The 16,799-nt window shown below is 45.7% G+C and overlaps 1 protein-coding gene across 1 annotated transcript in view; it reads right to left on the minus strand.

Annotated features, from left to right (window-relative positions):
• XPO6 (exportin 6) overlaps positions 1-16,799 on the minus strand; it is a 231,999-nt gene that overhangs the window by 169,447 nt on the left and 45,753 nt on the right. Inside the window, 3 exon segments of the mRNA XM_033963538.1 lie at positions 1,042-1,239; positions 6,597-6,709; positions 14,226-14,316. Of these exon segments, the coding sequence (XP_033819429.1) occupies positions 1,042-1,239; positions 6,597-6,709; positions 14,226-14,316 (402 nt within the window).

Below are 16,799 nucleotides of genomic sequence, written 5' to 3' on the forward strand. Positions count from 1 at the left end.
TAAAGTCATAATTTCAGGTCTATTGTCACTGCGTATTGCACTAAAACAAGCAAAAACCCCTGTTCGTTTACTAAAATTGGATTGCTCTAAGTCTAATAAATGTTGGCATTGTCATCTTGAAGCTGGAACTTTAGATCATTTATTGTTTTATTGTCCATTCATTAAGGCTTTTTGGGAGTCTATTTGGGATCAAATAAATTGATTGTTAGAGAACCATGTAGCATTGTCATATGACACAATTTTATTTGGCATGTCTATGAGAGCTAAATGTCAAATATCTGCTAATAATAACAAGCTTTTATTGATATTAACAGGAGTTGCCATCCAACAAATAACACATAATTGGAAGGACTGTAGAAGACTGAATTATTGTTTTTGGTGGTCTTCAGTTTGTCATGTGTATAAAATGGGAAAGAGTGTTGGCTGTTCAAAAAGGTTATTATAATAAATTTAAGGATGTGTGGGGACCTTTATTAAATTATAGTAATGAATAAGTCACACTTTTCCCAATCTTAATACACATGTGGATTTGGGGGGGGGGGATTTCTTGTTTTTCCATTAAGAATATATAGATGATTGTTGTAAGATATTATTTTTATGTGGTATATATTAGTTGTATATGAATTTGGGAGGGAGGTGGGGATTAAATCTTCTTGGTGCATGATATTGAAAATTTTTCAAGTGATGTTGTATTATATTTGGTTGATATTTACTGTACACTTGATGTAAGTTTAAAAATGAATAAAGAAATTATAAAAAAAAAAAACCAAGCAAAAATAATTTTTTATACATTCTCAGCAGACTGATTCATAGTTAAGCAGTAGAGACTACATATCAAATTAGACAGAATTAAAAAAAACAAAAAAAACCCAAAACCAAAAACTTACAATTCCTCAAACAGTGACTAAATATAATCCTGAGGTACCACCAAATTAATTTGGGAATACTGTGACATGAAGACATTAGACTTCATGGATATATGTACGTTACCAGCAGCTTCCAACAACAGAGTGTCATATTAAGTAAGTCCAGGTTTCTTACCTGCAAGATGTTGGTAAAGAAGTCATGGTAAAACATGGGCCAGTCTTGCCTGCCAATGTCTACGATGACCTTGCAGAGCTTGTTGCGGATGAAATATGGCAGTGTCTTGTGATGGGCCAGCAGGAGCTTGGGCAGACAGTTCCGAATCTCTATCTTATCTTGTGACGGGACCCCCAGCCACATCTTATTGATTAGATTCTTGAAAACAAAGATGTATATACTTGAGTCAGCAATTTTAAAGAACAAAGTAGGTGCAGCTCCACTAACAATCCCCTTGATTGTTAGTGGAGCTAATAAAGCAAAGTGCACAAATGGAAAACTTTATTTTAGAATAAACCTTTACATTATCAAGTAGGTATATAAAGCAAAGGATCATAATATGACAGTGATCTTCAATGCTACAGGCAGTGGCAATCTCTCTCCTCTCAAGTTATAATACAGTATCCATTAGTGCTGCCCGATTTCCAATTCACCGATTCACTTTGGGTGAATCGATGTGTATTTTAAAAAAATTGGCCTCTCCGATTTAGGGCCCAACCTCCCCGTGCCCAGCTGTCATCGCGCTCACGAATCCTGCCACTCAAAACTTTTTTTTTTTTTTTTTAAACCCTCTCACCGGCTTGTGGATTCCCCAGCTTGACTCGGCACAGCCTGAAGTTGTGTTTGACTCCAGTAAAGAAAGTACAAAAGAAAAAAAAAACAGGCGATTTTTCAAACCCTCCCCGTAACACTAGCCTGTATTAGCAGCTGCACCGCCCCCTCCTTCCGTAGCTTTAGCGAGTCAATTCCCTTCTGCAGCCTCAGAGCCTCTGCTAGGCCGTCCCGCCTCCGAAGAAGAAGGAAGCTGCATCATCAGAGGTGGGACGGCCTAGCAGAGGCTCTGAGGCTGCAGAAGGGAATTGATTCGCTAAAGCTATGGAAGGAGAGAGCGGTGCAGCTGCTAATACAGGCTAGTGTTACAGGGAGGGTTTGAAAAATTGCCTATTTTTTTTTTCTTTTGTACTTTCTTTACTGGAGTCAAACACAACTTCAGGCTGTGCTGAGTCAGGCCGGGGAATCCACAAGCCGGTCGGTGAGAGCCGATGAGAGCCTGTTAATCAGGAGGAGGGCATGGTGCTGATGGACCTGGGAGACAAGAGGGAGGGAGGCTGATAGGAGGCGAGGGAGTGATGCTGCTAGACCTGGGAGGTGAGTGGGTAAGGTACTGCTTCTAGTCAGAGGGGAGGGAAAAGGAAGGGAGAGGAGCCCTGCTAGTTGGAGAGGAGAGGTGCTGCTTGCACTGGGGGTGGAAAATAGAGGTGCTGCGGCTAGTTGGTGGGGGAAACGGAAGTAGAGGGAAGGGAGAGGTACTGTTGGAGCTGAGTGGAGGAGGGAGGTGAGAGGGAGAGGTGCTGCTGGATTGGGAACAGAGGAGAGTGCTGCTGGACTTAAAATGGAAGAGGGAAAGCTGCAGCAGGACTGAGGGGAGAGCAGTGGAGGAGGAGAGTGGATGGGGAAGGGGGGAGAGCAGTGGAGGAGAGTGAGAGGGGAAGGGGGAAGAGAAATGCTGTTGCTGCACCCAATTGGGGAGAGAGAGAAGGGATAAGGAAGCCCAGGAAGGGAGAGGAGAGGAAAGAGATGCCAAGACCATGGGAGGGAGGGAAAGGAAAGGCAATACTAGACCATGGAGGGAGAGATGTCAGGGCATGGGGGGGAGGAGATAGATGCCAGACCAGGAGAAAGGAATGGAAATGGAAGGGGATGACACAGATGGAAGATGGATGGTTAGCATGGAGAAAGAAGAAAGAAGCGAGTTATCAGAAGACAACCAGACAGCAAAAGGTAGAAAAAATCATTTTATTTTCTGTTTTGTGATTACAATATGTCAGAGAGAGGAAAAGTCCTTTTTGTTTTTTTATTTTGTTTACACCACAACGCCAGTGTGGGTAGGAGAGGGCAAAGGGGGTGTAGAAACTATAAAATAAACCTACCAGGATGTTTGAAAACAAAAAACAAACCCCCCCCCCAAAAAAAAAACCATCCAATTGGGCAGGAAAATTGAATCAAATCGAAAACCAATTCAATAGAATCAAAATTTTTTTTTCCTGAATTGGGCAGCACTAGTATCCATTGTTATTACAAATTTTTAGGGGTGCTTCCAGCAGGAAGTCAGGCATTAAAGGAATTAAAGGAGGAGATAGCGGAACTACTGCAGCAAATTTGCAACTTATCCCTGAAAACAGGCGAGATCCCGGTAGATTGGAAGATAGCCAACGTTACGCCCATCTTTAAAAAGGGATCAAGAGGTGACCCGGGAAACTACAGGCCGGTGAGCTTGACTTCGGTTCCGGGGAAAATGGCAGAAGCACTGATAAAAGAAAACATCGATCAACATTTTGAAAAACATGAACTTCTGATAACCAGCCAGCATGGTTTCTGCAAGGGAAGATCGTGCCTAACGAACTTATTGCACTTCTTCGAAGGGATCAACAAACGGATGGACAAAGGAGACCCCATAGACATCATATATCTAGATTTCCAAAAAGCCTTTGACAAGGTGCCCCATGAACGTCTACTCCGGAAACTGAAGAACCATGGGGTGGAAGGAGACGTACATAGATGGATCAGAAACTGGTTGGAGGGTAGAAAACAAAGGGTAGGAGTGAAGGGCCACTACTCCGACTGGAGGAGGGTCATGAGTGGTGTCCCGCAGGGCTCGGTGCTCGGGCCGCTGCTATTTAATATCTTCATAAATGATCTAGAAACAGGAACGAAGTGCGAGATAATAAAATTTGCGGACGACACCAAACTATTTAATGGAGCTCGGACTACAGAGGACTGCGAAAAGTTGCAAAGGGACTTGAACAAATTAGAAGAATGGGCGGCGAAATGGCAGATGAAGTTCAACATTGAAAAATGTAAAGTATTACATGTGGGGAGCAGAAACTCGAGGTACAACTATACAATGGGAGGGATGTTATTGAATAAGAGTACCCAGGAAAGGGACTTGGGGGTAATGGTGGACATGACAATGAAGCCATCGGCACAGTGTGCAGCGGCCGCTAAGAGAGCGAATAGAATGCTTGGTATAATCAAAAAGGGTATTACAGCCAGAACGAAATAGTTATCCTGCCGTTGTATCGGGCGATGGTGCGCCCGCATTTGGAGTACTGCGTCCAATATTGGTCGCCGTATCTTAAGAAGGATATGGCGTTAGTCGAGAGGGTTCAAAGGAGAGCAACACGTCTGATAATAGGTATGGAAAACCTGTCATATTCTGAGAGATTGGAGAAGCTGGGTCTCTTTTCCCTGGAGAAGAGGAGACTTAGAGGGGATATGATAGAGACTTACAAGATCATGAAGGGCAGAGAGAGAGTAGAGAGGGACAGATTCTTCGAACTTTCGAAAAATAAGAGAACAAGAGGGCATTCGGAAAAGTTGAAAGGGGACAGATTCAAAACAAATGCTAGGAAGTTCTTCTTTACCCAACGTGTGGTGGACACCTGGAATGCGCTTCCAGAGGACGTTATAAGGCAGAGTACGGTACTGGGGTTCAAGAAAGGATTAGACAAATTCCTACTGGAAATGGGGATAGAGGGGTATAGATAGAAGATTACTGCACAGGTCCTGGACCTGTTGGGCCGCCTCGTGAGCGGACTGCTGGGCACGATGGACCTCGGGTCTGACCCAGCAGAGGCATTTCTTATGTTCTTATTTGTCTATGGGTTTTGTTGTGCTGTAAACAGCTTCCCCCGTGCCTACTTGCTGGTATGCTGCGAGATCTGCAGTTTTGTCTTATATATAGTGGGTTAATTGACCTGACTGAGAACAGGAAGGTCTGTTGGTCATGAATTTGAAATGTGGTGGGATGCTCTTAGTTAAGTTCCTGGGAGGAGACTTGAGCACCTCGGATCAGCTTCCAATCCATGGTAATCTTGAATTCTCGCCAGGTACAGAGAAAACTCAATTAATCAATGGCAGCAGGGACTAGCACTTTTGGAACATGATCCTAACATTTATCTACTTTAGGTAATTTTTTTACTTATAAACAATTACATCACTATGTATGGTCTTGCAGGTTTATGTACTACTTAGGGACACTTTTAGCAAATTTTTTTGAGAAATTAACAGAAGATGGTTTTTCTGTGTTTGACCTACACTAGGAACTCAATTCCTTGGATACAGATAAGGTCTACTTGATATTGCGGGTGCATTGGAGTGCTGACTTAGGGATCTCGGTGGAAGGTCTGGATGTGGCACCTTTACATAAGATAACAGTTAATGCAGACCTTAGGGAATGCCAACTTCGGGTGGCTTATTGGGCATGTTTTCCACAGGAGAAGCTTTATAAATTGGGAGGGATGGAATGCAAATTTTCCTTAAATGTCAACAGATTACCATTTCCTGTTTTCATGCAATTTGGCATGTTATTGTCCGTTATTTAGAACAGTTGTTTCATCAGGCACTCCCATTCTCTCCAGCGGGTTTTCTTCTTGACAAATATATGAATCCATTGGTTTGCCAACTTGGGGTCAGCGTATGATGATGCTGGAGTGGTTGGGAAAAGTAATTCTTAAGTGTATGGACTACACCTGAGAGTCTCCCTCTTTTTAGGCCTGGTCCAATTGTTTTTATGTGTTGAGGTTAATGCAGCAGAGACATGCTTGACTACAAAATGTAAAAAGTTATTTTTGACTGTACGGGAAATATACATCCAGTCACTCTCCCCTAGGACACAAAGTAGTACTTAAACTTTAAAAATTTTTCTGCCTCTCATTTGGGAAGGGAGAAGTCCTTAGGTATTACCTCTGTTCTTTTCCTTGGGGGAGGGGGGAGAAGAAGGATAATGGATATATAGTGGCTTCTGAAGCTTTATTAGATGGGCAGGAGTGCAGAAAAATCGCTCCTGCTCCAGTTTACTGCTGGACCACCAGGGATTTTAAAGGTATTATTTATCCTAATCGAGGAGGTGGGAGGTGAAAATTGTAAGTCAGCCAGGACAGGAGGCAGGAGGGATCCTTCATATTCAGGCTCAACACTGGATCACCAGGTCTTACGGTTGGCCTGGTGGAGATCTGCAACAGGTCTGGGAGGGGAGTGGGTGAGCACTGACCCAAACATAAACTAAGACCCTCATTTTTGGACCTTTTATTCTTGGCCCCAAAATCTCAGTTTATGTTTTGAGTATATATGGTACATATTAAGGTCTCTAAGTCTGTACCTATATGATTAATGACAAAGACCACAAACCAATTTTGTAGCCGCCCTCTGGACCGACTCCATCCTATTTATATCTTTTTGAAGGTGCAGTCTCCAAAACTGCACACAATATTTCAAATGGGGATTCACCAGAGAGTTATACAACAGCATTATCACCTCCTTTTTCCTACTTGTCATTCCTCTCTTTATGCACCCAAGTATCTTCCTGGCTTTGACCGTCATCTTTTCTACCTGTTTTGTCACCCTGAGATCATCAGACACAATCGCCCCCAAGTCCCACTCCTCTTCCGTGCACAGAAATACTGTTAGCCCTGTTGCCATACAATTAGTCTTCTTAGAGTCTTCTTGTGACTCACCTCAAATACTGTCAGACTGTACATCATTACATAATCATTTCGGGTGCTGGACAGAAAATATAGACAGAACCTCCAGGCACCAATCTGCTGGGCAAAGTTATTCAGAAGCTCCTCTGTAAACATAGAAAATGGGATCATAACAGTTCATTAACAAGACAGACAATGTTCTTTTTTTTTTTTTTAAATGCTCAATATGACTTCCTTTTTTAAGGTTTGACACTTATGCCAGAATATTTTTACTAAATTTAAGAAGCATCCAATGCTAGGAGGGAATAATTAAATATTTGCCCTCTTTCAAATGGTATAGAGGTTTAAAAAAGGGAAGGTAAAATTATGGTCATACCTGTTAATTTTCTTTCCTTTAGAAGCAGCAGATGAATCCAGAGACTAGTGGGTATAGCTCACATCGACCAGCAGGTGGAGATAGAGAACTGATTAACAGTTGGCCTTAAAGCCTGGTGTTCCTTCTGTTGATTCAGTTATGCACTTTGCCCAAGCATCCCGAAAGGAGAATGAGCAGCCACAAACTCCATTCCAGTAAAAAATGTGTCTTTCTCTTCTGAATACCATTGATATTTTCTCTTTTTTCGTTTCTTGTGTTTTATTTTTTATTTTTATTTTTCAGTCATGAAATAATACACTTACCAACCATAGCCCCGGCTAACCTAATGACCTAAACACCCTACACACAGCCCGTGCACTTGGGGAGGGGCTCTGGATTCATCTGCTGCTTCTAAAGGAAAGAAAATTAACAGGTATGACCATAATTTTACCTTCCATAGCAAAGCAGCAGATGAATCCAGAGACTAGTGGGATGTAGCAAAGCAAACTCAAACTGGGTGGGACGCCAATGCCGCCTCTGCCAGCACTGCCGCGCCAAAACTCGCCTCTGAACGGGCCGCTACATCTACCCGATAATGCTTTGAAAAAGTATTCCCTGACGACCAAGTGGCCGCCCGGCAAATCTCCTCTAATGACATCCCCCCGGACTCCGCCCAAGATGTAGCCAAAGCCCGAGTGGAATGAGCATGAAGGTGCTCCGGTACCTTCTTCCCTGACAACACATACGCCGAAGCAATAGTGTCCTTGACCCAACGCGCAATGGACGCTTTAGACGCCGCCATCCCTTTGTTCTTACCCGCGAACGCGACAAAGAGATGGTCCGACCGGCGAAAATCATTCGTCACCTCCAAATAATGGAGAAGCATACGGCGGACATCCAGGAGCCGTACCGACAAAAATCGCTTCCCCCAATCCTCCTTCCTGAAGGATGGCAGGAACAGACTCTGGTTCACATGAAAGGACGAAATAATCTTAGGCAGGAAGGACGGCACCGTACGCACCGTCACCCCAGTCTCCGAGAAACGCAAAAAGGGTTCCCTGCAAGAAAGCGCTTGCAGCTCCGATACTCGCCTTGCTGAAGCCATCGCCACCAAAAAAACTGTTTTTAGTGTGACATCTTTCAAAGTGGCCGCTGACAGGGGCTCAAAAGGTGCCCCCTGCAATTTCCCAAGGACGAGTTTAAGGTTCCAAGTTGGACAAATTCGCTTAACCGGCGGCCGGATATGTTGAACCCCCTTGAGGAAACGTACCACGTCCGGCTGCGATGCGAGAGCCGAGCGAGCCACCCGGCCCCTGTAACAGGCAATGGCCGATACCTGAACCTTTAAAGAGTTATATGCTAACCCTTTCTCTACGCCCTCCTGCAGGAACTTTTTTTTTCACACACGCGGCGAACGCCGCCGAATGACGACTCCGCCCCCCAAGACGCCCGGCACCCGGGAAAACGCGACCACACTCGAGGAAGGAAAAGAAAACACTCACCCGGTCAGCCGCTTACCCCCGAAGCCAGGCAATCATTGGTAAATGTACTGCATGCCGAGTGAAGCACAGCACGGCTCAGTACAAGCAGGAAGGCCTCCCTTTTTTTTTTTTTTTTTTTTTAAAACTGGAATGAAGAAGCCAGCCACTCCTGCACCTGGAAAGGAACCCCTCTATCCAACGGAGGGGAGGGTGGAGCAGGGACCTGGGAGGGCCCAGGTGTACCTCCCAAAGCCGGCACCAAACAGCCAGGCACCCCCACCTACTGAAGAGAACTAGTCTCAACAGAGGAATCCTACCGGAACACCACTTCAATCTATCCTGCAGCAGGCAGAGACCAGGAGCTAGAAGGATAGCTCCAACCCTGCTGGGAGATAGAGCAAAACTGAATCAACAGAAGGAACACCAGGCTTTAAGGCCAACTGTTAATCAGTTCTCTATCTCCACCTGCTGGTCGATGTGAGCTATACCCACTAGTCTCTGGATTCATCTGCTGCTTTGCTATGGAAAGGCGTTAATGAAGTCATTAGGTTCAATCTAGCCATTTATTTCTGCATGAATTTAAACAACTAAAAAAAAGATAAATATAGCTCATCCAGTCATACAAGAATGGCTCTACAGCAGGAGTGCCCACACTTTTGGGCTTGCAACTACTTTTAAAATGACCAAGTCAAAATGATCTACCAACAATAAAATTTTAAAAAACACAAAGCACACTGTACGCAGAGAAAATGTTAATTATCTATAATAATAAAACTCTAAGCGCGCATGCGCACTCTCACCGTGTGTTCCCTGAGATTTGATCTGTCGGGATGTGCCGGCAAGAGTGCGCATGCACGCTTACTACGTATCCGAAGGTGCGCTAGAGACGTGACAGGCGCGTTCAGTGGTGGGACATTTAGAGGCAGCCACAGAGGGGGAAAATAAAAGTGTACCATAGTCGTCAGAGGGCGCGGGGCAGCGGTCCGGGAATGACAGAAAAGGAGAAGCGAGAGTTGGTGTCACTCAAAGACGGCCGCCGCAGCCCCTATCACCGCCTAGGCCTCTCGGCTACTCATACGCACCCTCCGAAGGGCTGGGGCACAAAGAGCGCCTCGTGCCCACCCCCCCCCTCCCCGGGACGAACTGAGAAACGGAGTCGGCCCGGCCTCCGCGACAGACCCGAGGAGCCCAGCAACTTTCCGCCCCGGCTCTTGCGCTGACCTCGCCACCCAGGACCCGAGTCCTTTGCCGCCCCCCTTCCCTTCCCGCAGTCCCGACTACGAACCTGGCGATTCCAGCAGCGTGTGCAGCAGTCTTCACACGCTACTTCGGACCCTTCTACTGCCCTTATTTGCTCTGCCGCATCTCTGATGATGTCATCAGGGACATGCCAGAGTAAATCAGGGCAGTAGAAGGACCCGAAGCAGCGTGTGAAGACTGCTGCACACACTGCTGGAATCGCCAGGTTCGTAGTCAGGACCGTGGGAAGGGAAGGGGGGGGGGCGGTAAGGGACTAAGGGAACCGGACAGACCGCGGGAAAGGAAAGGGGGGTAGAGGAAACGCTACTGCTGCTGCACAGGGAAGTGGTGTGGGGGGAGGGAAATGGATGGGGAGGGAATGCTGCTTTGGCTGCTGCACAGGGAAGTGGTGGAAGAGAAATGCTGCTGCATAGGAGGCAGCGAGAGAGACAGATAGATAGCAAGACAGAGAGACAGACAGCGGGAGGAAGGGAGACAGAAAGAAAAGAAGAAAGACACAGGGGCAGGGAGATACACAGAAAGACAAACAAAGGGGGCCAGGGACAGAGACAGAGACAGACAGAAAGAAAGACAGCGGGAGGGAGAGAGAGACAGAAATAAAGACAGACAGACATATATTCTAGCACCCGTTAATGTAACGGGCTAAAATACTAGTCATTTATATTCCGTGGGTTTTCAAAGAGGTCAAGGCAGATGACTTTATGCAATGTCACCTCAGGAACAACTATACAAAAATAGACAAATATACCCCCTCCCTTTTTACTAAACCACAATAGCGGTTTTTAGCGCAGGGAGATGCGCTGAATGCCCTGCACTGCTCTCGATGCTCATAAGCTCTCTGCGCTAAAAACCGCTATTGCGGTTTAGTAAAAGGGGGCCATAGTGCAAAATATAGACAGCAGATATAAATTCTCAAAACAGACACATTTTGATCACTAAATTGAAAATAAAATAATTTTTCCTACCTTTTTGTCTGGTGATTTCATGAGTCTCTGGTTGCACTTCCTTCTTCTGACTGTAAATCCAATATTTCTTTCTTTCTGCCACTTCCCTTTTCTTTCTTTCCCTCTCCCCCCTGACTGCCTGTTTCTCTCTCCCCCTACCCCCTCTTTATTTCTGCCTTTCTTTCTCTCTCTCTCTCTCTCTCCCCCTGCCTGTCTTTCTTTCTCTCTCCCCCTGCCCCCCCAAGCCATCGCACCGATTTCTCCACTTCCCCGATTCTTTCCCTACCCCCTAAGCCACCATGCCGATTTCTCCCTGCTGCTTCCCTGAGCTAGGCCAGGCATGTACAAGCGCCGGACTCACAAGACTTCACTTCTGACGTCAATTCTAACATCGGAGAGGAAGTTCCAGGCCAGCCAGGCAGCGATTGGCTGGCCCAGAACTACCTCTCCGATGTCAGAATTGACGTCGGAGGTGAAGTCTTGTGAGTCTGGCACTTGTACGCGCCTGGCCTGGCTCAGGGAGGCAGGAAGAAAAAGATTGCAAAGGTAATGCAATTGACTCGCATTGCCTTTGCAATCTACTGGTTGATCGCGATCGACCATTTGGGCACCCCTGCTGTTATGGTATCCTGTCCTGACCTACCTTTTGTCGTTTCTGCTTTAATCATCTTCTCTTCGCTCTCTTCTTTCAGCGTTTGTCCTCGCTCCCTTCCATGCAACATCTGTCCTCTATTTGCCCCTTCCATCCAGCCCCTGCCCTCTCTCTCTCCCTACCATCTTCTGTCCATCCTCTCTCTGCCCCTTGCATCCACTGTCCACCCTCTCTGCCCTTTCCATCCAGTGTCTGCCCTTTCTCTGTTCCATATGGCATCTTCCCTCTTTCTATGTCCCTTCAATAAACTGTATATCCTGTGCCCTTTCTCTCCTTTGTACATGATTCAATTCAGCTTCACCCCCTCCCCTATGCTCTGGAATCTCTCTTCTCCTTTCCTTCCCACTCCACCCCATGGTATGGCATCTCTATCTCCTTCCCTTCTCTCCCCCCATGCCCTGGCATCTCCCTCCTCCCCCCATAGTCTGGTAGCTCCTTTCCTTTCCCTCCCTCCCATGGTCTTGGTGTCTCTTGCCTCTCCTCTTCCTTCCCTGGTCTTCCTTCTCCCCTCTTTCTCCCCAATTGGGTGCTGCTGCAGCAGCACTTCTCATCCCCCTTCCCCTCCCCAATTGGGTGCTGCTGCAGCACGTCTCTTCCCCTCCTCCCCTCCCCAATTGGGTGCATCAGCAGCTTTTCTCTTCCCCCCAAAAAATTGGGTGCAGCAGCAACATTTCTCTTCCCTTCCCCCCAAAATGGGTGCAGCAGCAGAATATTTCTCTTCCCCCTCCCCTCCCCTATTCGGTGCAGCAGCAGCAGCATTTCTCTTCCCATCCCTCCCAGCTCACAAACCCCTCGGTAGAGTCGCTAGGCAAGTTGTAAGCTTCCCTCCATCGCTGACCTATCTTTCATTGGTCAGCGACGGAGGAAGCTACAACTTGCTGCTTTTACTAGGCTTCGGGCCTTCCTCGTTGCCGGTCCTGCCTACTTTCTGTTTCCGTGAAGGCAGGACCCAGCAGCGAGGAAGTTGTAAGCTTCCCTCCGGGGCTCTAACGTGTGCGTGCCGGCTTCCCTTCTCTTCGAAACCGGAAGTTGCGTCCTGTGGTGGGGAGGGAAGAGAAGGGAAGCCGGCACGGACACGTTAGAGCCCCGGAGGGAAGCTTACAACTTACTGCTTTTACTTGCTTCGGGCCTTCCTCGCTGCCGGGTTCTGCCTTCGCGGAAACAGAAAGTAGGCAGGACCCGGCAACGAGGAAGGCCCGTAGCAAGTAAAAGCATGCTGCCAAAAAAAAAGGCAGGCATCAAACAAAATTTTCGGCGAGAGTCAGCCCGGGAAAGAGCATCAGCGGCAGCAGAAGGATTCGCCGGGCGGTCATCTAAATTAGCTGGGTGGTGCGCCCGGCTAAAAGGCCCTGGAGAGAACACTGTTTAAATGCTACAGAAGCTAGTACTGCTTCTCTCATAGAAGTGCTTGGGCCTTTTTAGGGAACTATTTCTTTAGAACCTTTGGTCCCAACTGGTCCATTTTCAAACTTGATGTGTCTTTACCAATTTTTCCTTCATGTCAAATTTGATCCCACTCTATTAAAATTTTCAGAGTGTTATTTTGGTCTCCCCCTCCACCCCCCAGCAACAATTCTTTAAACACTTATGTAAAATTTATTTCCAAAATTCTGTTGGGTTGGAAAGAACAGAAAAACAATACAAACAAAACCAAAATTGAAACCAGGGGCATATTAGGATTTAAAAACATAGAAACAAGAGGGTAAATAATAGCGAGTAAGATCCTTTCCGGGCGGTATCATTTTTTAAAAAAAATTTATTATTATTATAGTTTCATCATATCTGTTTTTGTACTGTTTATGCACTTGGTTGTATTTTAATGGTCCTCATTACTATTTTGTTGGTTTTTTGTTTGTGATTATCTGTAATGGTATAGAAAATTGAATGAATGAATTTTTTCTCAATTTATTCAAAAGCAGCAAAGAAACTGAACTAAAAAAAGAATCAATAAGAAGTTACACACATCAGGAGCGAAGAAAGGATTTTCTTTTATTACGTCAAGAGATAATTAAGTTGAGAGCTACATTTCTTCTTGCACATTCCTGTAAGAGCCTGGTTAGGTACTTGGGTGTTAAATATACATTTTATTCTCCAGAACATTTGAAACAGTTTCTAGATATCAAGAAAATCATCAAGGAATGATTGGAAAGGGGATTGTTTAGATTAATTTAGTCGTTGATTCATGCTAAGCTCTTTCCCCAATTGATTATGTAATTAATTTCTCCTTATATATACGATGACTACCCCCATTATTATTGTGGATTAAGAAAGGACATTAAGATATGGATATTATATGATTTTTTACTTTGAATAATTTTCTTTCCTGTGTTTCACTTAGCAAGATTTATTCTTGTGAATTGTATTTGAAAGTTATAAATAAATAAATAATAAAAAAAGAGGTTACACACATGTGAGACAAACAGAATGGATGGGAGGATAAGTTTTAAGCATTAAAATTAAAGAAGTTTGATGAAAACAACCGTCCTCAGAACAGAAGAAACTAAAATAAATGCAGCAATTAGTGTTTTGTGAGTCTGCTACTGCACATACTTAAAAGTTCTTCTCTTAAAATCTCTAGACGTTTCTTTCAATGTTTGCAACCAGATTATATAATTCATATGTACACTTCCATGGAGGTTGCTGGTGACCTAACTCTGAAGTACACTGGTTAAGATACTAACGACCTCTTTTACAAAGCCGCGCTAGCAGCTGCTCTGCGCTAATGGCCCCGAAGCCCATAGAGATTTAAAGGGCTTCGGGGCTATTGCTATGCGGCAGCCGCTCGCGCAGCTTTGTAAAGAAGCCATAAGTTAAACATTTGGCTCCCAAAGAAATATATAGTGGTAATTATATGGAAACAAGAACCCAACAGAGATCAAATCATAAATTATGAAGCATCCTATAAGGAAAGGAAGAAGCCCAAAATATTTTCTGCAAAAAAAAAAAAATTCCTTTCCTTCTTGAATTTACCTATTTCACGTTTTCGTTCATTAGTTGTACAATTGTGGAAAAACTCTGTCATCAGACTTTCCAAAGCTCGAAGGGAGGCCTCTTCAGATGCCTGGCAAAGAGAATAGAAAAATAGCTTACTGTTGCGTTATAAGAAGTCAATTTTTAAAAATTTCTTGTTGAACAATTAGCTATTACAGAATAAGGTTTTTCCCAAAAATATAGCTTCTCGTATTATAGGAAGAGGTAGGTATAAAGAAACAATTCTCATGGAAATACTTACTTTGTTGTATTTTTTAAAGGCCAATCTATACAAATCTGACCATATCCAATAAAAAAGGACTCATATTAGTCAAAATACACCATAATGATTTGAGTATGGTACTGCATGGTCAACATTTAAAGAATATGCTCTTTTTCTTCTTTCATATCCTGTATAATGTTGTAAAGAAATATTAATAGCACATTTATATCTGTTTACAAGAGGGATGCTGAGGGGAAAAAAATGGGGAGATGTGTGTGTATAGCAACCGGTAGCAAAGTGCCCGGATGCAGTCCGAAGGTCCACACATATAATAACATTAAATGAATTGAAATTCTATTTAGACATAAGAAAAAGTTCTAAAAAAGTTTTAAAAGGCATTTAGGAATATATCTTGATATACTCAAACAACGAGTGACATATCTATATAATTCTCACCACGAGAGGCACATCCTGTAAGCAGTCAGCCAGTGCCTCTCCTCCTTACTGGCATCTCACGGCACACTTGGAATCTGCCGCGGTACACAGTTTGCAGTACACAGCTCTAGAGCCAAACCAGAGAAGCAGGATAGAACCAAGTCAGAGTTGACTTGGTGTAATCCTGCAATGAGCATCCATGTTTCTGATCTCATGGCTGCCACCTGGCTAAAGGCCGAGTGCTGCATTGTGCATGGATGAACTATCCAATAGGCGTTGAACGAATATGTTGCATTTCGGTAGTTCTATTCCGATTACTGCGTAATTTAACAATTGCTTTTAATTTTTGATTTGCCATCATATGAATGATTAACCTTTTAAACTGGAGACAGTCCACCTCACTGAAAAACTAATCTGAAAAGTTATTTTTCAAAAACTGAAACCTTCATCTGATTGTAAATATTAAGATTACTAGTCTTATAGCCCGTTACATTAACGGGTGCTAGAATATATGTCTGTCTGTCTTTCTTTCTAGTCTTATAGCCCGTTACATTAACAGGTGCTAGAATATGTGTGTGTGTCTGTATTTCTTTCTTTCTCTCTCTCTCCTTAGCCTGTTTCTGTATTTATTTTATTTCTGTCTTTCTTTTTCCTCAGCTGTCCACCCCTTGCCTGCTCCCCCTGTCCATTCTCCCTTCCCTTTTCTTCCCCTGTGTCCACCACCACCCCTTCACTGGTCCCCTTATCCAGCAGCAGCCCTTCTCCCTTTGTTTTAACTCCCCCCTGTCCAGCAGCACCTCTTTTTTGCTCCCCCTGTCCAGCAGTAGGCCTCCCTTCCTTTTTTTGCCTCCCCCGGTCCCTCAGCACCTCTTTTCCCTGTCCAGAAGCACCTTTTTTGCTCCCCCCTGACCAGCAGTAGGCCTCCCTTCCTTTTTTTGCCCCCCCCCGGTCCATCAGCACCTCTCCCTCTGTCCAGCAGTACCTCTTTTATGTTCCCCCCTGTCCAGCAGTAGGCCTCCCTTCCTTTTTCTGCCCCCCCTGTCCAGCAGCACCTCTTTTCTACTCCCCCTGTCCAGCAGTAGGCCTCCCTTCCTTTTTCTGCCCCCCCCTGTCCAGCAGCAACTCTTTTCTACTCCCCCTGTCCAGCAGTAGGCCTCCTTCCTTTTTTTGCCCCCCCCGTCCATCAGCACCTCTTCCCATCCAGCAGCAACCCTTACCTCTGTTCTTTTTTGTCTGCCCTCCACCAACATCCGCCTGAAGCCGCCGCGGCCTGCAGGCACCGACAGCCTCTGTGGCCTGCTCCCACTCCCTCCTCGCTGTCGCTTGCTGTTCACCTCCCCCCTGGGGAAGCTTCGTGCGTTTCCGGCTTCGGCAGCCTGTTGTCTGTGGGCCGCCTGCCCATCTGTGCGCACACATTTGTGGGAGGAGGAGGCCGGGGTTGCGCGGAGCAGCAACGGCAGCAGCTCGGCCGTGCAGCCAGCGCTAGGCAGAGCCGGGGTCGGGCATGGACACTGCGCCGCCCGGGCCGGCTCCTCACTTCGCTCGTGGAGGCGATCAGCGGCTGGCTGTGGTCCCCGGCCCGCTTTCAAAGTTCATTTTTAGTTCAAAGCCGACGCCGCAGCTCCTCTCTCGATCCCCGCCTAGTGCGGTTCGAGAGAGGAGCCGCGGCGGGCGGGTGAACAGGCAAGAGGGTGGGAAGAAGATGCTGGCTGGTACGCCTGTGCCCCCCCTCCGAATCAGCGGCAGCAGTGAGGCGGCACTCTGGCGGTGAGTGACGGCGAGGGGGGGAGTTGCTCCGTGTTCTGGCCTGCCTCCGTGTTCGAAAATCGAATTCGGCACGGAGGCACACCTCACAGAGCCAGGAATCACAAAACTCTTAAGTGCGCATGCACGCTTAGAGTTTTATTATATAAGAT

The sequence above is a fragment of the Geotrypetes seraphini genome, chromosome 11 (genome assembly GCF_902459505.1).
Source record: "Geotrypetes seraphini chromosome 11, aGeoSer1.1, whole genome shotgun sequence".
In the NCBI taxonomy this organism is placed as follows: Eukaryota; Metazoa; Chordata; class Amphibia; order Gymnophiona; family Dermophiidae; genus Geotrypetes; species Geotrypetes seraphini.